The 26773-nt window shown below is 45.7% G+C and overlaps 1 protein-coding gene across 1 annotated transcript in view; it reads left to right on the forward strand.

Moving 5' to 3' along the window:
• The window catches only part of ERCC3 (ERCC excision repair 3, TFIIH core complex helicase subunit), a 34738-nt gene extending 8254 nt beyond the window's left edge, over window positions 1-26484 (forward strand). The window contains exons 9-15 of the mRNA XM_003133288.5: window positions 2984-3168; window positions 6724-6926; window positions 14767-14863; window positions 16074-16191; window positions 22507-22625; window positions 24407-24559; window positions 26048-26484. Of these exons, the coding sequence (XP_003133336.2) occupies window positions 2984-3168; window positions 6724-6926; window positions 14767-14863; window positions 16074-16191; window positions 22507-22625; window positions 24407-24559; window positions 26048-26179 (1007 nt within the window). The 3' untranslated portion in view covers window positions 26180-26484. The remainder of the gene's footprint in view (window positions 1-2983; window positions 3169-6723; window positions 6927-14766; window positions 14864-16073; window positions 16192-22506; window positions 22626-24406; window positions 24560-26047) is intronic.

Below are 26773 nucleotides of genomic sequence, written 5' to 3' on the forward strand. Positions count from 1 at the left end.
GGGCAGTAGTCATGCTGAGGTTGAGAGTGTTGGACTTCCTGTAGGACCTGAAAGCAGGCGTTTGGCTTGGACTCTGGGTGAGAGGCTGCTTGAGGGGTTTGAGCAGAGGGTGATCTGAGTTAATGGCTTCTGGGTTGGGAAGAGACCCAGGAAGTGGGTGGAAAGCAGCCAGGCAGCTTAGCTTGTGGAAGCCCAGCCCAAGGCTCGAATCAGTCTGATTCTGATTCTGTGGTGAAGGCTAAGCTGACAGGCTGGATGTGGCTCTGAAGGAGGGAGAGGGCAAGGCTGCCATAAGGTTTGGGCTGGAGCCGTTGGAAGGAGTAGACGTTCATGGAGATGGGGAAGCCTTCTCCTCTGGAGAAACATGATCAGGAGTCATGTTTTAGACACGTTTATTTGATTGCCTGTTAGACCATCAGGCAGTGGCCAAAATGTTAGAAAATGGGCAAAAGACCTGAGTAGACTTGTCACCCAAGAGAGTATACAGGTACCAGTGAGCATTTGAAAGGTGTACAGCTACTTTGGTCCCCTTGGTAAGTTGCCACTGCATACCTGTTGGAGTGGCAGAAATAAAAGCATTGACTGTACAGGTACTGAGAAGAGTGCAGAGCAAATGAACCTATCAGACGAGGCCAGAGAAATCGCAAAATGCAGTCACTGGGGCTTCATTAGAAAAGTACCACGTGACTGGGTGGTTCTAGCCTGGGCGTCTCTCCCAGAGAAGTGAAAACAGGGTCACACAAAAAGCTGTGCATGAATGTTTAAAGCAGTTCTGGTCATAATCTCCAGAACCTAGAAACAAGGGAAACTCCTGTCAGGGAGAGGCTGGTTGGGCAGCTGGGGCACTGTCCACTGGGACGCTGCTCTGCTGGAAAAGGGACGCCCGCTGCCTGCGGTGTGGGTGCTGTATTACGGCAGGCAGGCCTGAGTGGTTACAGGGTGACTCCTTTGGTCTAACATTGAAAAGGCAGAACTATAGTGATGACAACAGGTCAGGGGGCTGGGGGGGGCTGCCTGTAAGGGAGAGCCTGGGAGCTTTTGGAGTCTGGTTTGCTTAGTACATGCATCCTTCCCTGTGTCAGCCGTTAGGGCTGTAAGGATGCAGCAGCAGGATGGGGCTGTTGTATAGATACTTCAGGGAGGGCTGCTTTCTGACTGCAGAGCCTACAGTCAGGGTCCTGCCTTCCTGGTGGGTAAAATCCCCCAGTGCCACCTCCCTGGAGCCCACATTAGTTTGGTGTCTCCGTTGCCTGGGCTGCCATGTCTTTCTGATGTGGGAACCTGGGCTGGGGTCCTGGGCTGCCCTTTTTTGGAGCTGGCACAGTCCTTGGAGATAACCCTAGCCCTGTTTTTTTTTGTTGTTATTGTTGCTTTTTTTAAAATGAGAGTTGCAACGTTTATTTCAGGTTCTCTCTTGTTTTTTTTTTTTTTTTTCTTTTTTGCCACACAGGCAGTATGTGGGAATTCCTGGGCCAGGAATTGAACCTACACCGCACAGCAGCAACCAGAGCCACGGTGGTGAGAACGCAGGAGCCTCAACCCTCTAGGCCATCAGAGAACTCCCCCTGTTTTTTTTCCAAGTGTGTGTGTAGCCATGTTAGGCTTCAGTGTGAGAAGCTCTATAAGACATGGATGTTTGGGGTTAGACAGCCCTTTGTTATTTCAGATGATAGTATATATATTTTTTCTTTTTTGGCCACCCCCAGGCATATGGAGTTACCAGGCCAGGGATCAGATCTGAGCTGCAGTTGTACCTATGCCAGATCTTTTTTTGTCTTTTTGCTTTTTCTTGAGCTGCTCCTGCGGCATATGGAAGTTCCCAGGCTAGGGGTCCAATCGAAACTGTAGTCACCGGCCTATGCCAGAGCCACAGCAACTCGGGATTCGAGCCATGTCTGCGACCTACACCACAGCTCACAGCAACGCTGGATCCTTAGCCCACTGAGCAAGGGCAGGCATCGAACCCGCAACCTCATGGTTCCTAGTCAGATTCGTTAACCACTGAGCCACGACGGGAACTCCTCTATGCCAGATCTTTAACCTACTGTGCTGGGCTGCGATCTGAACCTGCATCCTGGTGTGCAGAGATAAGGCTGATCCTGTTGTGCTACAGGAACTCCACTGTTCCCTATTTTTGGTTTGGGTTTTGATGAAATCTACCTTCTTTTCCCTCATATTGTTATGTCTATCTCTGAAGTATCATTCACCTTTGTCTTTAATTTTACATAAGATAAGCATGACAAACATTTCCACCTTCCTTTAAAGTATTAGAATTTTAAAAAGTGAAGCTATAGGAAGTTTTGGTTTGTTGGGTTTGTTTTTTGTTTTTGTTTTTTGTTTTTTTGCAATGACAACACCCCGTCTTTTAACCTGCTGTGCCACAGGAGAACTCCTAAATTGAGTTTTTTAAAATGAGTATCTCATACACATTTATATGTTTAATTTTTGATACATCGCAAAGAATTAAAACGTTCAAATGAAGCGAAGGCAAAGGGAGTTGCTGGCTGAGCAGGATGAATATGGCTAGAAGAGTGTGGAGAAGGACGTTTCATTTCTGGTCTCTGGGAGGATGGGGGAATGGAGCATATCTGGCTCCTTCCTTTCCTCTGATTCTCCAGCTGCCCAGCCATACTCCTGGAAACCAAGGTAAAAGGCTTCAGGGACAAGTTCCTTTCATAGTTCAGAGCTCAGTGGTGGGTTTTAACTGCCGTTTATGTTTGTGGCAAGAGTGGAGCCATTGTGAGGAGGGTGCTGGAGTTTCCTAGCTTGGGGCTCCCTCCAAGCCCCCTCGCCCTTTTGTTCTCCTGTTCACCCTTTTCTTGAACAGGACTGAAAGTGGTGGTCAGGAGTTCCCACCAGTTCTTGTTTAGAGCCAAAGCCCTGGGATCCAGAAACCAGGACTTAGTGTGTGTCGTGTCAGGACCGTGACCGTGGTACTCTGGGCATGTAAGAAGTGACAGCACGAGTGCGCTTGTCTCCCCAGCCAAGATGTTCCGACGAGTGCTCACCATCGTGCAGGCCCACTGCAAACTGGGTTTGACTGCAACCCTTGTCCGGGAAGATGACAAGATCGTCGACTTGAACTTTCTGATCGGGCCCAAGCTCTATGAGGCCAACTGGATGGAGCTGCAGAACAACGGCTACATCGCCAAGGTCCAGTGTGCCGAGGTAGCTGCCCTTCCTGGCTCCGTCCCTGAGTGAAGGGATGGATCAGGTCCATTCCTTGTGGGCAGATGTACAGTTAGGACCTGTGCAGACATGCTACTGACGTGAGCGGCACCCTCAGCCCCTGTGGGGTGGGCAGGTTCTGCCATGGCACAGGTGTGTGCATAAGATGAGTTCCAGGGGCGCACAGGAAAACTGAAGTCAGGAGGCTGGTCCAGGCTGGCTCGGTGCCAAAGCCCACGCCTCTCCCTCCTTTCTGCAAGTGCGCACCTCAGGTTATTTCTGCCTACTCTCACCCCTGCGGGAGTCTTTAGTGACCCTGTATGGGCAGCCCTCAGGCCACCCCCAATGCCAAAGCACTGTTGGGTTTGCTTTTGTCTATTTTTTTCCCCAAACCTTCACAGCATGCAGAAGTTCCTGGGCCAGGGGTTGAACCTGTGCCGCAACAATGACCAGAGCCACAGCAGAGACAATGCCAGATCCTTAACCTGCTGAGCCACCAGGGACCTTCCAAAGCCTATCGATTTGATGCTTCCAGAAGGCACATGTGGCCTTGATCATTTTATATCTAAGAACACGTTTTCCTAGTATTGCTCTAAAATAAATACCTGCACAGCTACATTTTAAAAAAAACATGTTCAAAGGTATGTCTTCTCAGAAGGAATAGCAGCAGAAATCCTTTCTGGCACCTTAAAATGACTCTCACCCAGTGGCTAGGGTAGAGTGGGCTCTATTCTGAATGGGTGTCTTGGGTAAAGGCAAGTGTGAGGATGTGATGTCAGTGCTCTGTTAAGAACTTCCTTATCCTTGAGCGGCAACCTCATAACCAGTATCCACCTGTGAATAATGTTGCCAGAGCCTCTGAGGCATCTGTTGCTCTCTAGCTACACCTCCCCTCCTCCCACCAAGGCAACCTCCGTCTTTGCCATTTTCTTGCTTTTCTTTATTATTTTACTTCCTACATATAATTCCCTAAACATTTGTTGTTTAGCTTTACCTGGTAAAAAATGTTTATGCAATGTGCAAATAGAACCATGCTGTATAGTTCTTGTATGACTTCTGTCTTTTGCTTAGTATTTTTATTCCTTGCATAATGAGTTATTTTTTGATGATGCATGTGGCTGTAGTTCATTCCTTTGACTTCATGTGTAGCATTCCACTGTACAGATAAAACACAATTTGGTAGCTAGTGGAATATAATGCAGCAGTAAAAACAAAACCTTTTCTAATGTTGACAGACATTGGATTACTAAGGTTTTTTTTTTTTTTTTTGTCTTTTTGGCATTTCTTGGGCGGCTCTTGCAGCATATGGATGTTCCCAGGCTAGGGGTCCAATCGGAGCTGTAGCCACCAGCCTACGCCAGAGCCACAGCAACTCGGGATCCAAGCCGCGTCTGCAACCTACACCACAGCTCACGGCAGCGCCGGATCCTTAACCCACTGAGCAAGGCCAGGGATCGAACCCACAACATCATGGTTCCTAGTCGGATTCGTTAACCATTGCGCTACAACGGGAACTCCCTGGATTACTAAGTTTTTTAACAGCTTTATCAAGATCTAATTTATGTTCTATAACATCCATCTGTTGTAAGTAAATTTTGTGATTTCAGTAAATGTAAGATTTGTGCAGCTATGCCCCCAATCCAGTTTTAAACATTTCTCCCACCTCACAAAATTTCCTCTGTGGCCATTTGCAATGTCTGCTGTCAGCCCTAGGCAGCACTTGTTTCTCTTCTGTCTGTAAGTTTGGTGCTTAGTTTTTTTGCTGTATGACAGTATTGCCGCAGATACATTTTGTACCTGTTTCCTGGTCCCTTGTGTCAAAGATTTTTCTATAGTAGTATTGTTCACACTGTGGACTGTGACCTGATAGGTGGTGCTATCATGGTCACAGCCAGGATAGACTAGAATCCACCAGATTACGTGTGTGTTAAGGGTGTATCTTATTTCCTAAGGCCCTGTGTAGGAATGTTTAGTTTATGACAAAGTGATCCAGGTTTGAAGGCCACTGCTCTTGCTTGTGCACCGAGAAATAGCATTGCTGGGTGAAGGCTTCCCAGATGCTCACTTTACTAGTCATGTCCTGGAAAACCCTGTTTTCCACAGTGGCTATACTGATTAACACTCTCATCATGGGTAGTGTGCTTGCTCCACATCTTTAACACTTAGGATGGAAATTTTTTCTTTTAATTTTTGTCAACCTGACAGGTGTGAAATGGTATTTTTTTTTTTTTTTGTGGTTTTAGTTTGTATTTTCCAGTTTACTTAATGATGTTAAGTATCTTTTCATATGTTTATTGGCCATTTGTGTCTCATATTCTGTGAAATGCAGGATTGGAACGATTTTACTGTGGGAGATCTTATTGTGGCTCCCATGAGGATGCAGGTTCAGTCCCTGGTTCAGTGGGTTAAGGATCTAGTGTTACTGCAAACTGCAGCATAGGTTACAGACGCGGCTCAGATCCAGTATTGCTGTGGCTGTGGCATAGGCCGGCACCTGTAGCTCCAATTTGACTTCTAGCCTAGGAACTTCCGTATGCAGCAGGTGTGGCCCTAAAAAGAAAAAAAGATTTTATTCTGAAAAAAGAATTGTTTTGGCTGTAAAGAACTAGTCATAACAAGGTATGTCCCAGAGAGGACCAGAAAACAGCAGCAGCACAACATATGGATGAGCTGAGCAGAGTTTGGCACATAGCGATGGCAGAGTTCTGCAGTGGTGGCAGCAGAAAGAAGTGGTCTGTGATGGTCACGCAGAGGCAGCACTGGTCATAACCAAAAGCTTAGTCTGCCAGTGGGCAGTGTGGCTTGTTCAGCACAGCTCCTAGAGGGGCGTTTTTATCTGTACATAGACTTGAGACCTTTAAAACTCCTACCCGAGCTTCCTGTGGTTTGTAAGCAGCCCAAGCACAGGGCTTGGCATGGAGGGCTCTCAGGATGTTACTGTCACTCTTATTTGGATGCTCAGATTGGGTCAGGGATGACCATTTGACATGTTCCCACCATTGTTTGAATGCTTCCTTGGTTTCTGGCTCATCTGATACTTTCCCTGCCCTGGCCCTGGCTCGGCCATTTCTCCATGGAGCCGTTTTAGTAGAGAATGTAACTTAAAAACTAAGGTCTGGGTGCTGGATGTGTTCCGTTCTCCTGGGATGGCATTGCTAGGCTAAGCCCACAGACAGCGCTGGCACACAGACTGTGTGCAGTTCTCTAGTGGTGCTGCATGGGCTGTGTGTGCAGCTGTGATCTCAGTAGGGAGGAGGGTTTGCTTGCACCTCTGATTGGGAATCTGGTTTTCCTCACTTGGCTCTGGTATGAAAATAATTCCCTGGATATCAACACGTTTTAAAATCTTTGTTAAATAATTAACATGTGAGAGTATCTATGTTCAACATTGGCTATTAGGTTTTGTTCTTTGGTGTGTGTGTGTTCACAGCATTACTGAGATATAATTCATATACTGTTGGTTTTGTCCTGATTGTTTTAAAGCTAATTTGCTCAGGTTTCCTGTCGTCTGATCCTTAGACTTGCACGCTGACCCTGACTCTTACTGTACTCCAGGTTTGGTGCCCGATGTCTCCTGAGTTTTACCGGGAATATGTGGCAATCAAAACCAAGAAACGAATCTTGCTGTACACCATGAACCCCAACAAATTCAGAGCGTGCCAGTTTCTGATCAAGTTTCATGAGAGGAGGAACGACAAGATTATTGTCTTTGCTGACAATGTGTTTGCTCTGAAGGAATATGCCATTCGACTGAACAAGTAAGAACTGAAAAGTTAGCGTTGCCTCCAAAGCCAGTTTATCTTCCCTGTGTGAGCCTGTAGAAGGTGCCTGTTTTTTTCTTGAAGCTCCCAGGGACCTCTTAGGATCTAGAGACCTAGTTTTGGAGCCCCAGGGACCAGGTGAGACAAGAGCAGGGGCTGTAGGGGTGCTGCTCTGCAGCTGGTCTACAAAGGTGGGCACAAGTTGGCATCTGGATCTCCAGGCTGGGTGGGCGCTCTGGCCGGGTAGGCCATCAGACCATAGGGGTCAGGAAGGCAAAGTGGACAGGGACACAGATCCCAGCTGTGGTCTGGCGTCTAGGAAGGGCTTCTTAGGGAGTTCCCAGTGTGGCTCAGCGGGTTAAGAAGCTGACATAGTCTCCATGAGGATGTGGGTTTGATCCCTAACCTCACCTAGTGGGTTTAGGGTCTGGCATTGAGGTGGCTATGGTGTAGGTCAGCAACTGCAGCTCTGATACACCCCCTAGCCCAGGAATTTCCATATGCCACTAATGTGGCCCTAAAAAAATTACGTATTCAAGAAGTGGTTATACAGATTATAACTTAGAAATATGAAGCTAGGGGAGTTCCCATCGTGGCTCAGTGGTTGGCGAATCTGACCAGGAACCATGAGGTTACGGGTTCGATCCCTGGCCTTGCTAGTGGGTTAAGGATCTGGCATTGCTGTGAGCTGTGGTATAGGTTGCAGACGTGGCTCGGATCCCGTGTTGCTGTGGCTCTGGTGTAGGCTGGTGGCTACAGCTCTGTTTGGACCCCTAGCTTGGGAACCTCCACGTGCTGTGGGTGCAGCCCTAGAAAAGAGAAAAAAAAAAAAAAAAAAAAAAAAGAGAGAGAGAGAGAGAGAAAGAAATACCAAGGTAAACAGAAAACAAAATTGAAAGTGGCTATCTTTGGGGAAGAGAAATTGTGGGTAGGAATTTAGGTGCAAGGAATTGCTGGTTTCCTAACAGCAATGCACCGTGTCCCTCCCCTCCCCTCCCCACTCCATCTCCCAGTGTGTTTGGGGTTAAGTTAATATTCAATGTTACACTATTTTGACTGTATAATATTGTTCAAGCCAAGGCATGTATTATGCTATGATTACATTTTCTTTTTCGTTAATATTTGTTTTCCTGGAGGTAGCAATTGCCTTGTCATTACTTTTATTGGTTTTCCATGTATTTGATAATTATTCCTTTTCAGACTTTTCATGCAGTCATAAACTCCCACTCAACCTTTGGTTCCATCAGGCAACCTTTGGTTCCTTGTCACGTTCCCTGGTGTCTTTCCAGCACCTTCTCCTGCCCTGTTTGTATGACTAGAGATGCTGCCTGTGTCACCCCTGGGCCCTGTGACATCACCTGTGAAGTGCCTGTGTTTTCCTGTGTTGGAGCCCTGTCGCCAAATCTCTTTTCTTTTTTTTTCTGTCTTTTTTTTAGGGCCGCACTTGAGACATATGGAAGTTCTCAGGCTAGGGGCCGAATCAGAGCTGCAGCTGCTGGCCTACACCACAGCCACAGCAATGGGGGATCCTTAACCCACTGAACAAGGCCTGGGATTGAACCCACATCCTTGGGGATACTAGTCGGGTTCATTACCGCTGAGCCACAACAGGAACTTCGAATCTCCTTTTTTGGTCTCTCATTGTGGAGCTTGTCTTCACAGGTTCCTGAGAGAAGGTATGAAGGAGACACTTTAAGACTTTGCTTGCAGATGTCATTAGTCAGTCTCACTGTTGGCTAGTGTTTAGCTGGGCCTCAGAATGTCACAGGCAGGGCTGTTATTTTCATTTTTGAAATTTCTTTCTTTCTCTTTCTTTCTTTCTTTCTTTCTTCCTTTCTTTCTTTCTTTCTTTCTTTCTTTCTTTCTTTCTTTCTTTCTTTCTTTCTTTCTTTCTTTCTTTTTCTTTTTCTTCCTTTCCTTTCCTTTTCCTTCCTTCCTTCCTTCTCTCTCTCTCTTTCCTTCCTTCCTTCCTTCCTTCCTTTCTTCCTTCTTTCCCTCCCTCCTTCCCTCCCTCTCTCCCTCCCTCCCTCCCTCCCTCTCTCTCTCTTTCTTTCTTTGTCTTTTTAGGGCTGTATCCGAGACATATGGAGGTTCCCAGGCTAGGGGTCAAATCAGAGCTGTAGCCACCAGCCTGTGCCACAGCCACAGCAACGTGGGATCCAAGCCACGTCTGCGACTTACACCACAGCTCATGGCAATGCCAGATCCTTAACCCACTGAGGGCAGGGATTGAACCCGAATCCTCGTGAATACTAGTCAGGTTTGTTAACCACTGAGCCACAACGAGAACTCCTCTTTTTTGGAAATTTCAAAGCAGTATGTCTAGTGTGAACTTTTTTCTTTCATCGTGATAGACACTCAGTCTGCAAACCCCTGCCCATCAATTCTGAGACTTTCTATTTTTTCTTTGGTACTCACCTTCTCTGTTCTCTCTTTTGAATTCCTGCTGGTCAGATGGTAGATCTTCTCTAATTTTCTCCACAGCTTCTCCAACTTTCCTATCTTTTTTCTCTTATTTTTTAATCCCTGTGTCTTTCAACTTTTGTTGAAAGAAACTTTTGTTCATTCCCAAGGTTTCTTTATTGCAGACTGTTCTTGTTTTTTGAGTAAGTACAGTGTCTTCTCTGAGACTTTTGTTTATTCCCTGCACTCTCCTTTCTTCAAGTGTTTTGATTATTTCACCTGTCATTAGAGCCTGTCTTCTGATTTTTGGTAGTCTTTGTTTATTTATTTAAGAGTCAATCACTAAAAAGCGGATTGGCCTTTTTAGCTGACCTGTGGGCCTCTCCATAGCATGGTCAGGCAGAGACCAGGCTAGCTTGTTGAGAGATTGCCAGATGCCCATAATCTGAATCGTTTCTCTTGTGCTGGAAGGTTTCTCCAGAGAGGAATCTTCTGGTCTCCCAGATACCAGCATGTGGCGGGGAGGGAAAAGGGATTCCCCTTCATTCTTCTCTTTTAGTCTTGCTTTGCCTTTAGCTCTGCCTGAGGTTCCTAAGTGTAGATCCTCCCGTTGAGAATCTAGAAGGTAAGCCTCCAGTTTTCTGCAGGTGGGCGGGGGCATGCCTGATTGCTGGGGATGGGGTCTGACTCTGTTCCTCACATGTGTACTGTCTGTCTTTCTGTCTGTAGTCCTGCCCCACCACCCGCCTCCAGAGGCATCTGGTGATTAGATCCCAAAGCTTCTGTGTTCTGCATAGCAAATTGGCTTGTTTTATTTGGATTTCCTTCCTGCTGGTTTGGGCTTCTGCTTTCTTTGGTCTGCATTCATTTACCAAGTCTGTATGTGCCTGCTTGTCAGCTTCCACTGTTCTGCTGACACTCTCCTGTTCTCTTTGCCCTTCTGGGATGGTGTTTTTCATCCTTCCTGTCACATCAGTGTCCGAGGGGGCAACAAGGCACTGCCCTTCTTTAATGTGTCACAGTTAAGAGCCGTCTTCCCTCCTCTTCCTGTCCCCACTCCAGCACTCTGTCCACATTCTCCCTGGAGCTTCCTCAGCAGGGACGTTCATTTGCCTGTACTGAACTGGTCTGCACAGTGAAGGGCAGCAGGCTGTGTATTCTCATGGGTATCAGAATGATAATTACAGCTTTTACTTACTATTTTCTTTCCTTGGCCTTTAAATGAATGGAGTGTTGTTGTCTGTCTTATCTTCTTGCTTTAAAATGATCCTGTGGCCTCTGGGCTGTGCTCCTTTCTTGTTTTGTTTGTTTGTTTTGTTTTGTTTTTTCCCCATACTAAAAAATTTTATTGAAATAGAGTTGATTTACAAGTTATGATCATTTCTGCTGTACGACAAAGGGATTCAGTTACACATATACACACATCCATTCTTTTCCAGATTCTTTTCCCATATAGATTATCACAGAATATTGATTGCATAGAGTTCTCTGTGCTGTACAGCAGGTCCCCATTGGCCAGGCATTCAATATACAGTGTACCTGTGCCAATCTCAAATCCCCAGTTCACCCTTTCCCCCACCCCACCTGTCTCCTTTGGTAACCATAAGTTTGTTTAAAGTCTGTGAGTCTGTTTCTGTTCTGCATTAAGTTCATTTGTATCCTTTTTTTATTTTTTATTTTTTTTGTATTAAGATTTTTCTTTATTGAGTAGATTGTCAGTATACCTCTCCTTAGCAGAAAAGAGAGACATAAATTTATTAAAGGACAGATTAATCAGGGAAAAACAATAAAGAGGGAAACAAAAGTTAACTTTACTCATATATTTGTATTTCTATTTTCAGTTCACATGTTTTTTTTCTCTTAAATGACGCAATAATTATGTATCCTTTTTTTAGATTCCACATGTAAGTAATATCATGTGATGTTTGTTTTTCACTGTCTAACTTCACTTAGTATCTCTAGGTCCCATCCATGTTGCTGCAAATGGCATTATTTTATTCCTTTTTATGGCTGAGTAATGTTCCATCGTGGCTGTGCGTGTGTACCACATCTTCTTTATACAGCATGTATATGGGTCTTGTTTTGTATCCATTCAGCCAGTCTGTGTCTTTTGGTTGGAGCATTTAGTCCATTTACATTTAAGGTAATTATTGATATGTATGTTCTTATTGCCCTTTTGTTAATTGTTTTGGATTTGTTTTTGTTGATTTTCTCTGGCCCTTTATCTCTTGGCCTTTTTTCTTCCCTTCTGTTCTCTTCTCTTGTGGTTTGATGACTATCTTTAGTGTTGTGTTTGAATTGCATCTATTGTAGATTTTTGATTTATGGTAACCATGAGGCTTTGATACACAAGTCTATATATACACACAAGATTGCTTTAAGTTGCTGGTCTCTTAATTGCAAATGCCTTTCCAGGATCCTGCATTTGTACCCTCCTCTTCTCACAATTGCTGCTTTTGGTGGCATATTTGTGTGAGGATGATTTCCTACCTTTACTGATGTTTGCCTTTACTGGTGAGCCTCCTCATTTGTAATTTTCTTCTTTCTAGTTGTGGCCTTTTCTTTCTGCCTAGAGAAGTTCCTTTAATATTTGTTGTAAAGCTGGTTTGGTGGTGCTGAATTCTCTTAGCTTTTGCTTGTCTATAAAGGTTTTGACTTCTCCTTCAAGAAAGCCTTGCTGGGTAGAGTAATCTTGGTTGCATTTTTTTTCCTTTCATCACTTTAACTATATCATGTCACTCCCTTATGGCCTGCAGAGTTTCTGCTGAAAAATCAGCTGATAACCTTACTGGGATTTCCTTGTATGTTATTTGTTGCTTTTCCCTAGCTGCTTTCAATATTTGCTCTTTGATTTTAACGTTGGTCAGTTTGATTAATACATGTCTTGGTGTGTTTCTCCTTGGGTTTATTCTATATGGTATTCGTTGTGCTTCTTGGATTTGAGTGAGTGATTCCTTTCCTCTGTTAGAGAAGTTTACAGCTATTAGTTCTTCAAATATTTCCTCTGGCCCTTTCTCTCTCTCTTCTCCTTCTGGCACCCCTATAATGCAAATGTCAGGGCGTTTAAAGTTGTCCCAGAGTTCTTTTAGACTGTCCTCAATTCTTTTCATTCTTTTTTCTTTATTTTGTTCCACATCAGTGATTTCCACCAGTGTGTCTTCCACCTGGCTTTTTTGTTCTTCTGCCTCCTGTATTATGCTATTGTTTTCTTTTAGTGAATTTTTTATTTCAGCTATTGTGTTGATCATCTCTGCTTGTTGAATCTTTAAATCTTCTATTCCTTTGTTAAACGTTTCTTCTAATTCATCAATCCTTGCCTCTATTTTTTTCCCAAAATCTTGTATCATCCTTACTAGCATTACTCTAAAGTATTTTTCAGACCGGTTTCCTATCTCCACTTCACTTAGCTGTTCTTCTGAGGTTTTGTCTTGTTCCTTCATCTGACTCATGTTTCTCTGACTTTTCATTTTGTAGAACTTTTTGTGTGGTCTCCTTTCTGCAGATTAGAGGGTTGTAGCCTCTCTTTCTTCTGGTGTCTGCCTCTTTGTGGGTGAAGTTGATTGATACAGGGGCTTCCTGGTGGGAGGGACTGGTGCCTGCCCACTGGTAGGTGGAGCTGATTCTTATCTCTCTGGTGGGTGGGGCTTTGTCTCTGGGTGTGATTAGGGGCAGCCTATTTGCTGATGTGTGGAGCTGTGTTCCCACCCTGTTTGTTGTCTGGCCTGGGGCTTCTCAGCCCTGATGGGTGTGGCCAAATTTTTCCAAAATGGCAGCCTCAGGGGAGCTCACACAGATGATTATTCCCAGGACTCCCTCCTGCAATGTCCTGTCCCCACAGTGAGCCATGGCCACCCCTGCTGTCCTAGGAGACCCTCCAAGACCTCCCAGTGGGCTTGATCCAGATTCTTATAGGGTCCCTGCTTTGCCCTGTGATCCAGTGCACATGAAACCCTGTGTGCCCTCCTAGAGTGAAGTTTCTGTCTCCCTGAGTCTTGTGGAGCCTGTGCTTAAGCCTCACTGGCCTTCATTGCCAAATGATCCGGGGGGTCCTCCTCCCAATGCCAGACCCCCAGGCGTGGGAACCCAATGTGGAGCTCCAAACTCTCACTCCTGTGGGAGAGCCTCTGCAATGTAGTTATTTTTCAGTCTGTGGGTCACCTACCGGGCAGTTATGGGATTGCTTATATCATGAAAGCACCCCTCCTACCTTCTTTTTTTTTTTTTTTTTTGTCTTTTTGCAATTTCTTGGGCCGCTCCTGTGGCATATGGAGGTTCCCGGGCTAGGGGTCGAATAGGAGCTGTAGCTTCTAGCCTACGCCAGAGCCACAGCAACGCAGGATCTGAGCCGCATCTGCGACCTACACCATAGCTCACGGCAATGCTGGAACCTTGACCCACTGAGCAAGGGCAGGGATCAAACCCACAACCTCATGGTTCCTAGTTGGATTCGTTAACCGCTGCGCCACGACGGGAACTCCTCTCCTACCTTCTTGATGTGACTTCGTCTTTGTCTTTGAATATAGGATATCTTTTTTGGTAGCTTCCAGTCTATTTTGTTGATGGTCGTTCAACAGTTAGTTGTAATTTTGGTGTTTTTGTTAGAGGAGGTGATCTTGAGTCCTTCTACTCTGGAGTCTTGTCTCTGTCAATTATGTTCAATTTCACATGTTCCCTTGCAGTCCTGTCCACATGTAACAAAGTCGGGATGGTCTTTCGCAGGATGCTGTTGCTGGCTCTGAATTAGTGACCAGTAAACTGTTCTTCCTCCCCTGTTTGTTTCTTGTCCTCTGTGCTGAGTCTAGTCTCACTGGCTCATGGGCACCCAATGGAGAGCTCATGCACCTGGCCCTTCAGACTGTGTTCCAGGAGCCCGAAAGCCTTTGTTTGTTTGTTTGTTTGTCTTTTTAGGGTTGTACCTGTGGCACATGGAAGTTTCCAGGCTAGGGGTCGAATCGGAGTTGTAGCTGATGGCCTACACCCACAGCCACATCAACACCAGATCTGAGTCACATCTGCAACCTATACCACAGCTCATGGCAACACTGGATCCTTAAGCCACTAGGCGAGGCCAGGGATGGAACCTGTGACATCATGGATGCTAATCAGATTTATTTTTGTTGAACTATGATGGAAACTCCATGTGCTCCCTTCTGTAAAGTGGCGGGAAGTCGCTGAGCTTCTGGTCAGTCTTGACCTTAATAAGAAGGGAACAGGGTCACTATAATACCTTGCAGAACAGACTCTGGGTTGTTTGGACGTGTGAGGTCGTGGTGAGGGTCTGTTGCCACTCCTTTGTATGGGTCTCTCCGTAGTATTTCTGCACGATGGAGCCTTCCTAGCATAGACGTCTGGCAGGGTCCCTTTCCCTCTGACATGCTTTCAGGGTAGCTGGGGAGAGTCTGTGGTCTTCTAACACAGCTTTGTTCCTCTCTAGGCCCTACATCTATGGTCCTACATCCCAGGGAGAAAGGATGCAGATTCTCCAGAATTTCAAGCACAACCCCAAAATCAACACCATCTTCATATCCAAGGTCTGTGGGGCAGTGGCAGCCCAGAGCCTGGGGCTCTCATGATTTCTATGCTGTGAACCACTGTTTGTTGAAGGAATGTCCTGTGTCACTTTTCATTCCCATGTATCCAGGCTCTGGGGGCAGGAGTGTTGCCTTGGGTAGCTCAGGAGAAGCAGGTTTAGGGCTTAAATGTAGCTCATCTTTGCCCCTATCTCAGGGAGTATGTGATCTGTAGTCATCTTGCTTGACTTGAGTTTTCCCATGTCTTTCTGGGATACAGGAATTTTAGGTTGTATTTTCTTTACCTGTTCTGGCAAAGCTGGGCACCTTGGTGAGGTTCTCCTTGGGGCATTGGTGCTTCCTGGGGGTCGTGGGCAGCCTTTGTCCTGGCTCCCAGTGTGTTTCAATATGGGTGGTGAATGTTGGCACAATGCATGCTTATGCAGGCCTAGCTTGTGATGGCTTTAATTTGCAGTTAGAGATGGTGGCCCAGCAGTTCAGGGTAGTCATTCAGATTAGAAAAGACCCAAAGCCCTAGAGAAATGAGATTTGCCTATAAAGTGATCATGTCTGGGTCAGTAAGTACCAAGCTTTGATGTCTGTGTGTGGGAACCTTAATGGGTGGTTCCCACCCCCAAGCTCAGGAAGCTGCCCTGTGTCAGAATCCAGCCTGTGCAGGCAGTGGCCCCGAACTGGTCACATGTCTGACATGTGCTGCTGGCCTCGGTGCCTCCAGATAAGATTATGGTTGGGTTTGTACAGACCTGTTTCTGCAGCAGAAACTAAGACTTACTCCCAGAGTCTCTGTTGCCAGGGCTTTCTTGTCTGGGCCCCCAGGGACCCATCAGGCCTGTGGCAGAAATGGGGGTTGGGATGCTTCAGGACAGCTCTCAGGAGAGCACCAGATCCTAGGGGCCTGCCTGCATCTGAAGGACCCTGGTACGTGCTGAGGAGGATAGTGATTGTTTGTCTAACTTACCTACAGAGCATGTTTAAATTTGAGGCCAGTTTTTTTTTTCATCCTTTTTGTCTCATTACATAAAAACCTTCCCGGAGTTCCCTGGTGGCTCAGTGGGTTAAGGGTCTTGTGTTGTCACTGCTGTGGCTCTGGTTATAGCTGTGGCACAGGTTCAGTCCCTGACCTGGGAACTTCTGCATGCCATGGGTGAGGCCAATAAATAAATAAATAAATAAAACCCTTCCCAAAGTCACAGCTGTTTCATTTCTGCAGGTGGGTGACACATCGTTTGATCTGCCAGAGGCAAATGTCCTCATTCAGATCTCGTCTCATGGTGGCTCCCGGCGGCAAGAGGCCCAGAGGCTTGGGCGAGTGCTCCGGGCAAAGAAAGGTAACTTCTGCTCCCAGAGCCTCTTCTTTCCAACCACCTTGGTCAGGAAGAGGGTCTGGCCAAGCTGCCTGTGTCCAGGAGGGCAAGTTGGGGCTCGTGGGCTCCTGGGCTCTGAAGGGAGGAGCAAGGCCCAAGGTCTCTACCTGCACTGCGGATCGGCATGCAGGTGTACTCCAGGGCAGCTGTCAGGAACTCACACTCTAAGCTGCGTGCTTGTGTTGGGAGGTGGAGGGGCCAGGGAAGCTGTGCTTAGTAGGGTAGACCTGGGAGGAAGAGCAGAACTTAGGCTCCAGCAGGAGTTCGGGAGCAGCTTGGGCAGCCACAGGTGCTCAACCCACTCAGTCTGGAGGGGTGGTCACCTCAGGGGGAGCAGGGGCATCAGGAGCTCAGTGAGTAAGGAAGTGGGAGGCAGGAGTCCCTGCTTGTTAACTGTGGTGAGAGCAGGGGTGATGTTGCTGCTAAGAGATGTCCTCCGGGGACCAGAACACACACCCTCCTGTCCTCAGGAAAGTCACTTGACGTAGGAAGAACCTGGACTGCTAGGATGTTTGAAGATGATGAGGTCAGTAGGTACAAGTGAGAATTATACTGTATGAGAGAATGTTTAGGAAGCAGCTAATTGATTGTGTTTAAAATGGAGACAGGGCAAGTTAGTAGGAATAGCAAACATGGTCTTAGGCTGCAGCTCAGCACTGCAACTTTGGGCACATAATCTGCCCCTTTAAGCCTCAGCTTCCTATTCAGAGTCATAGTGACAGTCCTTATCTTGCTGGACAATTTTGAGGAATGAGACTACCTAACAGAGTATGGTAGGCTGCTGGATAGAGCTGACTGGTGTGTGTAGAAGTGATCCATTGCTTATCTTTATTCTTCATCACATACAGGAAAACCAAACCTAATTTGAAAACTCCTTTGAATTTTATTGGAATTTTATTTCTTAAAATACTATTTGACTCATCTTACAAGGCTAGTATTGCCCTGATACCAAAGTCAGAAAAGTTTTCTGCAGAAAAGAAAATGACAGGGCAATATCCAATGACTACAGATGCAAAAATCCCCCATGAAATACTAGCAAACCACATTTAATAGGACATTAAAAGGATCATTCATCGTGATCAAGTGGGATTTATCCCTGGGATGCAAGGGTGGTTCAGCACATGCAAATCAATAAATGTGATACATCACATTGATATAATTAAAGAAAAAAATCTTATGGTCGTTTTAATAGATGCAGAAAAAGCATTTAACAAAATCCAACATCTGTTCATGATAAAAACTCTTTAGAAATTAGGTATGGCTCAGTTCCTCTTGTGACTAGTATCCATGAGCATGTGGGTTTGAATTCCTGGCCTTGCTCCATGAGTTAAGGATCTAACGTGAGCTATAGTGTAGGTCGCAGACACACCTTGGATCCCATGTTGCTGTGGCCGTGGTGTAGGCCGGCAGCTGCTGCTCTTCTTTGACCTCTAGCCTAGGAACTTCCATATGCCGCAGGTGTGGCCCTAAAAGGCAGAACAAAAGATTTAAAAATTAGATATAGAAGGAATGTACCTCAACGTAATAAAGACCTTATACAGGAGTTCAGTGGGATTGGCGGTGTCTTGGGAGTGCTGGGTCACAGGTCTGCTCCCTCGCCTGGCACAGTGGATTAAGGATCTGGCATTGCTATAGCTGCAGCTTAGTTCATGCCTGTGGTTCAGGGTTCAGATCTGATCCCTGGCTCAGGAACTCCATATGCTGCAGGGTGGCCAAAAATGAAAAGAATAAAATAAGATAAAGACCTTGGAGTTCCCGCTGTGGCTCAGCGGTAACGAAACCGACTAGTATCCATGAGGATGAAAGTTCAAACCCTACCTTTGCTCAGTGGGTTAAGGACCTGTGAGCTTCAGTGTGGGTTGCAGATGCGGCTCGGGTCTGGCGTTGCTGTGGCTATGGCATAGGTTGGCAGCTGTAGCTCAGATTCAACCCCTAGCCTCGGAACTCCCTATGACAAGGGTGTGGCCCTAAAAACACACACACACACAGAAAGACTTCATGTGACAAGCCCACATGCCCATCATATTTAATGGTGAAATTGAAAGCACGTCCCCTAAGATCACTCTTACCACTTCTATTCAACATGGTACTAGAGGTCCTAACAAAAGCAGGTAGGTAAGAAGAAGATAAAAGGCATCAGAATTAGGAAAGGGGGAGTTGCCGTCGTGGCGCAGTGGTTAACGAATCCGACTAGGAACCATGAGGTTGCAGGTTCGATCCCTGCCCTTGCTCAGTGGGTTAACGATCTGGCGTTGCTGTGAGTTGTGGTGTAGGTCACAGACGCAGCTCGGATCCCGCGTTGCTGTGGCTCTGGCGTAGGCCGGTGGCTACAGTTCTGATTCGACCCCTAGCCTGGGAACCCCCATATGCCGCGGGAGCGGCCCAAGAAATGGCAAAAAGACAAAAAAAAAAAAAAAATTAGGAAAGAAGTAAAAATTTCTCTATTTATAGATGACATGAGTTTATACAAAGAAAATCCTAAAGACTTCACAGAAAAACATATATATTCAGTGAATTCAATAAAGTTCCAGGATACGAAATTAACATACAAAAATCAGTAGTATTTCTATATGCTAACAACAAATTATCTTTAAAAAAAAGAAATAAAATGATCCCATTTGTAGTAGCATCAAAAGCTATAAACTACTTAGGAATAAATTTAACCAAGGAGGTAAAAGCACTCTACACTGAAAACTACAAGACTGTTGAAAGGAACTGAAGACACAAATGGGAAATATCCTGTGTTTGTGGATTGGAAAAATTAATATTTAAAATATCCGTACTTCCCAAAGCCATCTATAGATTCAAGGCAGTCCATATCAAGACTACAATGGCATTTTTTAGAGGAGTAAAAATAATAGTCCTAAAATTTATGTGGAACTTCGAAAGATCCCGTATAGCCCAAAGCAATTCTGAGAAACAGCAAAGAGAGAGGTGTCATACTTCTAAGTTGCATTTTTAAACTGGTCATCAAAAAGTATGTTACCAGCATTCAAACAGACATAGAACAATGGAACAGAATCCAGAGCCCAGAGATAAACCCCTGCTTGTAAGGTCAACTAGTATTTGACAAGAAAGCCAAGAATACCCAGTGGAGAAAAGACAGTCTCTTTAATAAATGGTGCTGGGAAAACGACATCCACACGTGTAAAAGAAGGAAAATAGACCCCTATCTTACACTGCTTACAAAAATTAACCCAAAGTGGGTTATAGACTTAAATGCGAGACTGGAAACCTTAAAAAAACTCCTAAAGGAAAGCATAGGAAAAGTGTTCCTTGACATGGATCTTGGCAATGTTTTTTTGGATATTACCCCTAAACCATAAGCAACAAAATAAACGGTAAGTGGACTACATCAAGCTAAAAAGCTTCACAGCAAAAGAAATGATTGACAGAATGAAAAAGCAACGTATGGAATGGGAGAAAATATTTGCAAATCATATATCTGGTTAATACCAAAAATTTATAAAGACTTCATATACCACTCAGTAACAAAAAAACAAACAGTCCAATTAAAAACTGGGCGAAGGACTTGAACACACATTTTCCCAAAGAAGATATACAAGTAGTTTGCTGGTGGCTCAGCAGGTTAAGGATCTGGTGGTGTCGCTGCGGTTACAGCTCCGGTGCAGTTAGATGCCTGGCCCCAAAACTTCTGCATGCCTCAGGTGCAGCTAAACAGAAAAACAAACAAAAAACCTGAAGATATACAGATAGTCAACAGGTACATGAAAAGGTGCTTAACATCACTAATTATTAGAGAAATGCAAATCAAAACCACAGTGAGATCACTTCACACCCGTTAGAATGGTTATTATCAAAAAGTCTAGGTAACTAATGCCTGCAAGGATGTGCAGGAAAAGGTACCCTTGTGTACTTCTGGTGGGAAGGCAAATTGCTGCAGCCACTGTGGAAAACAGTATGGAGGTGCCTCAAAAAATTAAACGTAGAATTGCCATATGGGAGTTCCTTTTGTGGCTCAGCAGAAATGAATCTGACTAGTATCCATGAGGATGCAGGTTCAATCCCTGGCCTTGCTCAGTGGGTTAAGGATCCTGCGTTGCTGTGGCTGTGGTGTGGGCTGGCAGCTACAGCTCTGATTCGACCCCTAGCCTGGAAACTTCCATAGGCCATGAGTGTGGCCCTAAAAAGCAAAAAAAAAAAAAAAAAAAAAAAAAAGATCCAGCAATCCCACTTCTGGGTGTCTGACAGAAATGGAGTCACTATGCATGTCCCATATTGATAGCAGTGCTACAATAGCCAGGACACAGTAGCAGTCTGAGTGCCTGTCAGCAGGTGAATGAAGAATGTGTGGTATGCATGCACATGTGTTTCTATGTGATACTCAGCCATAAAGGACATCCTGCCATCGGTGACAGTATGGATGGATCTTAAGGGCATTATGAGACAGAGAGAGACAGATAAGTCATGATCGTACTTCCATGTGGAATCTACCAAAAAATAAATAAATAAATAAATAAATAACCTGATAGAAAAAGGTAACAAATTTGTGGTTACCAGGGATGGGGGCATTGGGAGTGGAGGCGTTGGGCAAAGGTGTTCATCAGGTATAGACTTGGCAGTGGAAGGTGCAATGTGCTGGGGTGGGAGTACAACAGGACTGCAGGGAACACCGTTGGGTGGACTCATTTGCTCAGAGTAAGTCTGGGAGAGTCTCACCATAGGCTATTCATATGGAGTGATGGATGTTAACTAGACTTACTGAGGTAATCATTTCACAGTATGTGTGAGACAAATCAGTATTCTGTGTACCTTAAACTTAGATGGCACTATATGTCAGTTTTATCTCAGTATAATTGAAAGGAAGAAGAAAGAGAAAATACTTGATATAAGAGCTCTTTTTAGATAAGGAAACAACTGAATTCAGAGGTAGCACACAAATACTTACTGTGAAGCAAAAATATTTAGATTTTCCTAAGGATCAGGTTTTATAGGCTGCAATATTTTCTGTCCTAGTTTCAGTGGTAATTTTCTAGTTACCGGGTTTTTTTTCTCAGCGTTTTTTTGATTTTTTTGATTTTTTTTTAAGTACCTTTAACATAATGTTTTCAAAAGGGTTTTATCCTTTTAGTACTTTTTCCTTTTGTATTGCTGGATAATATCCCACTGTATGGGCATGTGACTTTTTATTTTTGGCTGCTGTGAGGCATATGGAGCTCCTGGGCCAGGGATCAGATCAAGCAGAAGTCGAAACCTAAACTGGATTCTTAACTGACTGTGCTGGGCCAGGGATTAAAACCCCTGTCCCAGGGCTCCCAAGACACCACCAATCCTGTGCACCACTGTGGGATCTCCAGCATGCCGCTTTTTCAAATCCATTTGTCTGACTATGGACATTTGGGTTGTTTCTACTTTTTGGCCCTTAGAATAATGCTATTATGAAATTCATATGCAAATTTTGTGTGAATATATGTTTTTAATTCTCTTGGGTGTATATTGGAGTGAAATTGTTATAGTAAACTCTGTTACAGTAAACTCTGTTTAACATCTTAATAAACTGCCAGACTGTTTCCACAGAGGATTTTGATTCTCCCCAGCAATGTAACCATCTTCTTTGGTTCTAGCCATCCTAGTGTGTGCCAGGTAGTATTTTGTCCTGGGTTGTTTTTTGTTTGTTTGTTTGTTTTTTGGTGTTTTTGGGGCCACACCTACATCATATGGAAGTTCCCAGGCTAGGGGTTGAATTGGAGCCATAGCTGCCGGCCTACACCAGAGCAACGCCAGATCTGATCCGCATCTGTGATCTACACCACAGCTCACTGCAATGCCAGATCCTTAACCCACTGAGCAAGTCTAGGGATTGAACCTGCATCCTCATGGCTATTAGTTGGGTTCGTTACCTCAGAGCCCACAATAGGAACTCCTTGTCCTGGTTTTGATTTGCATTTCCCTGATGACTAATGTTATTCATGTGCTCATTGGCACATGAATCTTCTTTTTGTATCTTGTTAGGAGAAATGTCTCTTCAGAGCCTTCGTCCTTTTTATAATTGGCTTGTTTTTTCATATTGAGTTGTAATCGTTTTTTACATGGCCTAAATACAAACCCCTTATCAGATATATGCTTTGTAAACATTTTCCCTAATTCTGTGGGTTGTCTTTTCACTTCCTTGATGATGTCCTTTGAAACACAAAAGTTTTTAATTTTGATGAAATCAGGGCAGTGACCCTCTGATTGCAGAGCTCTCACACTGCGTGGTTGCTTTCTGGCCCTTGTCCCTGGCATTCTAAGCTGGTTTGTCCTCCCTGCCTCCCCCAGGGATGGTTGCAGAGGAGTACAATGCCTTCTTCTACTCGCTGGTCTCCCAGGACACACAGGAGATGGCTTACTCAACCAAGCGCCAGAGGTTCTTGGTAGATCAAGGTTACAGCTTTAAGGTACGTATCCGTTGGTCTCTGGTCGGAGTAGGACCTGGGCTTTTTTGGTACCCAGTCCTCTGGAGAAGTAGGAGCCATGTCATCATAAGCATAGAATAGTCTCAGGCAGGCACACAGCAGTTGGGGTCCAGCAGCCCTGCTCAGACTCCCTCTGTCAATGCGTGAGTCATGGGGCCTTCTGCTGCTCTTCCTGCCTCCAGCTTCTCCCAGTGGATCGGTGGAGGAGGGGGCCTCTGATGCAAGATCAGGTCGTTAACTCTTTATGGTTGCCTTATAAAAAGAACATTAGATGTTGGTGGGAAAATGTGCTGGCCTAGGATTTGGGATGCCAAGGTACTGTAGCCATCACTGTGCTAGTCTGAGCCCTGAGGTTTTACTTTCTTGGGGAACCCTTCCAGGTAGCTGGCAGAGCTCTGCGTTTAGTTGTCTGCTGAGCCTGGTCCCAGGGAGCTGCCAACATCAGAACCATGCATATATGTCTGGTCTTCCAGCAACCAGGAAATTCTGAAGCTCTGGCAAACTTCCATTGGCTGAGCCATTTGCTTTCTTTTGTTGACACAGATAGGATTTATTTATTATGTCAGGATTCAATGTCTCAGAGGGTTTTTATTAGTGGGGGTGTGCAGAGATGTTGGAAACAGGGGACTACAAGGACATCTTAGAGCGTGGAGGTTCCCAGGCTCTTGATTTGTGAAGGACCATAGGCTGCCTTTTCGGATACTTTAGATCATGTCTTTTCCACATCGGTTTAGGGAGCTGATAGAGTTCCCTTTATTAGCCTTAGGGAGAAAACAGGGGCAGTGATGCTTTCCAGACTTCTTGTGCTGAGTGAGCTCTAGCTCAGGACACTTGGGACAGTTTTTTGGAGGATTTTCATTGTGACCTTTCTGTCCATCTGTGAAATACTGTGCTGATAACAGCATTCATAGCTCCCGATTCCTGGGAGAGTTGTCTGGGTAAGAGAAGCAGCAGATCCGAAGGTGCTCTGGGTGCCTGAGCCCATGGCTTTCTGTTCTAGTCGGGCCCCCCTGGCTGGGAGCACCAGCTTAGAGTTCCCCGAGTCACCACCTTGGAGTTTCAGGAGTGGTGATGAAGCCAAGGCAAGGCTGTCCCATGTCTGGTCCACGTCAGTGGCCACCTGAAGGGCTCGGATCCTTCCTTCTTAGGATTTTCTTTTAATTAAAATGGTGAGAAGAACGAGAGAAAGCGTTCCCTTTACATAATCAATCCAAGCTTTCTTCAGGGATGGGTAGGCCTTGTAGTAAGTTATCTCCAAAGAAATGAAAACCTAATCTCTCTCCACTGTGCTATTAACTTGTTCTTTTAGGAAAAAAATCTTTCAAATCCATTCTCAGGATGCTGTCATTTGTCAGTGCTCCGTCCTGCTGGAAGCCTTGAGTGTCAGGCCTGGAAATGAAGGCGTTGTGGGACAGCAAGCCTTGTCTTTGCCTAGGTCCCCTCCTTTACCTGTGCAAGATGGGGAACAGCCAAAATGGTGGGCTTGAGGTTGCCAAGGTGCCTGTTTTTGCTCTTCTGTAAGCAGTGGTTATCTTACTGTATGGGGAGCAGATTTCTCTAGAATTCCTAAGCCTCCTGCCATGCAGTCCTTAGTTGAGCCCCTGGTTAGTGGCAGCTCCTGGAGCTGTCTCTGCACTGCCAAAGAGGAGCCTCCATTGTTACCACCTGCTCTACTGGGCCTGGGAGGGAAGTGACCAGACCAGGTCAACCTAGGAGAAGGTGGGATCGGGCCGAGGGAGAGAACAAGAGGGTTCTGCCTGCAGGTGATCACAAAGCTTGCAGGCATGGAGGAGGAGGAGTTGGCATTCTCGACAAAAGAGGAGCAGCAGCAGCTCTTACAGAAGGTGCTGGCAGCCACTGACCTGGATGCTGAGGAGGAAGTGGTGGCAGGGGAATTTGGCTCCAGATCCAGCCAGGTGAGTGAGCGGGTGAGGCTCTTGATGGCATTTCTCCCGAAGGACATAGACACACATACACATGCACAGTTTGCGTGTGTGTGTGTGTGTGTGTGTGTGTGTGTATTTTCGTCTGTATGGTATTTTTAATAACCTGCAAAACACAGAGAATAGTAGGAACTACCTGTTGCTGTTCTGTGCATCTGTCTGGCTTTAGGTGTGTGAGCCCACGGTGGCTGTAGTCAGTCCGTGCTTTATTCACAACAGTCTGGCGTAGTGTTTGGCACTTTGACGTTAGAACCCAGGGTACCAGATGTGACCCAGACTTGCTAGGGTATTAGCGGGAAGGAGCGTGACGCACCTAGGGCGAGTCCCCTCATCTCTGACTTCCTCCTCAGTGATGAAACTGCACCTTCTTGCCTGCGGGATGGGTCTGAGACAGTTTATGTTGTAGTTTCAGCACATACTTTGAAAAATTTAGACTTCTCTAAAAGTGCTCAACTCTTCAGCTATTCTGCAAATACTGATTAGTTGCCTGCTGTTGTGCCAGGCGAATGTAACATAGTGTAACTGATGAAGAATTCTTACCAGGCCTCTCCAAGGAGAGTAGAGTTTATTTATTTATTTATTTTTGTCTTTTTAGGGGCTCACTAGCGGCATATAGAGGTTCCCAAGCTAGGGGTCCAATCAGAGCTCTAGCCGCCAGCCTACACCACAGCCACAGCAATGCCAGATCTGAGCCATGTCTGTGGCCTACACCACGGCATACAGCAATGCTGGATCCTTAACCCACTGAGCGAGGCCAGGGATCGAACCTGCAACCTCATGGTTTCTAGTCAGATTTGTTTCCTCTGCGCCACAATGGGAACTCTGGAGAGTACAGTTTAATCAGATACTTTTGAAACTGAGCTAATTTTAAAGGCACAAGGTGAGCAATGGCTGGAACAGGCAAGAAAGAGGTAGTGTCAGCAGGGAGGTGCCACCTTCCCTGCAGCTTCAGGCTGCAGTGAGACCTTTCTGTCCCCAAACCTGGGGGCTGCCTCTCCCAGGCAGTCTCCACAGGAGCCCCAGGGAAAGCTTTTTCTGAGTGTGTCCCAAGGTGATGTGTGATCAGTTCCACCTCCAATAGGTCCACCTGAGGTCAGGCTGTGTGAGGTGCTGCTTCAGGGCTGTCTGTGTACATGGAAGCTGGAGCTGAGAGCCTGGGTTCAAGTCCTGTCTTTTTAAGAATTGTGTGACCTTGGGCAAGTTACTTAATTTCTCTGTGCCTCAGTTTCTTCCTCTGTAAGACGGAGATTATAATGCTTGGGAGGACTTGGTAAGTTAAGACATGTAAATAAGGATAAGCTGCTTAGAACACTGCCTGAGACATAGTAAGTGGTCAGTAAATGTTACTGTAAAAACAATAAAAGCTATGAAGCTTATGCATTTATGAAACATACTGTGATTATAAATGTTTTGGGAGAGTCTTTCCCCATGGACACTAACGCTGGGCTGTGTCCCCTGCAGGTTTCTCGGCGCTTTGGCACCATGAGTTCTATGTCTGGGGCCGATGACACAGTGTACATGGAGTACCACTCAGCCCGGAGCAAGGCGGCCACCAAGCACGTGCACCCGCTTTTCAAGCGCTTCAGGAAGTGACCCCCACAGGGTCATGTGCTGGACATTCGTGCTCTGTCAGTAGCATCAGCTAACCAGTCTAGACTCAGTATCTATGGACTGTTGAAGAAAATGCATCAAGAGCTTGAGTCTGTCTTCACGGGTCATCTAGATTTAAAAGTGGAAGTTGGTGGGACTATATATATATATATATTTGGGTTTTTTTAAGACTACTTTTCAAAATTGTTGGGGAGGTCATTCCTGTATATAAAAATTTGTAATACTTAAGTGTATTTTTCTTGATGTTCTCCTGAATAAACAGCAGTCGGACATTTAACCAACCTCCATATGGATGTCCTTCTGCCTTGTCACAGGGTGCTAGAGGACGGCATCAAGGTCCCGTTTGGCGCAGGCCCAGAGGAGGAGGATGGGCCATCTGTGGGGAGCAGAGAGAGGAGAAGAGACTTGCCTTCAGGTGTGAAATGTTGCCAGGCCCTGGGGAACTGGGGGGCTGAGTGGCTGGATGGGGCGAGCAAGGAGCTCAGCAGTTTGCAGTGCTGTCTGGAGGGCTCGGTGGAAGGTACCCACAGCTGCAGGTCCCCTCAGTGACCTGAAGGCATCACCTTCTTAGGGAGC

Source organism: Sus scrofa, chromosome 15 (genome assembly GCF_000003025.6).
Source record: "Sus scrofa isolate TJ Tabasco breed Duroc chromosome 15, Sscrofa11.1, whole genome shotgun sequence".
In the NCBI taxonomy this organism is placed as follows: Eukaryota; Metazoa; Chordata; class Mammalia; order Artiodactyla; family Suidae; genus Sus; species Sus scrofa.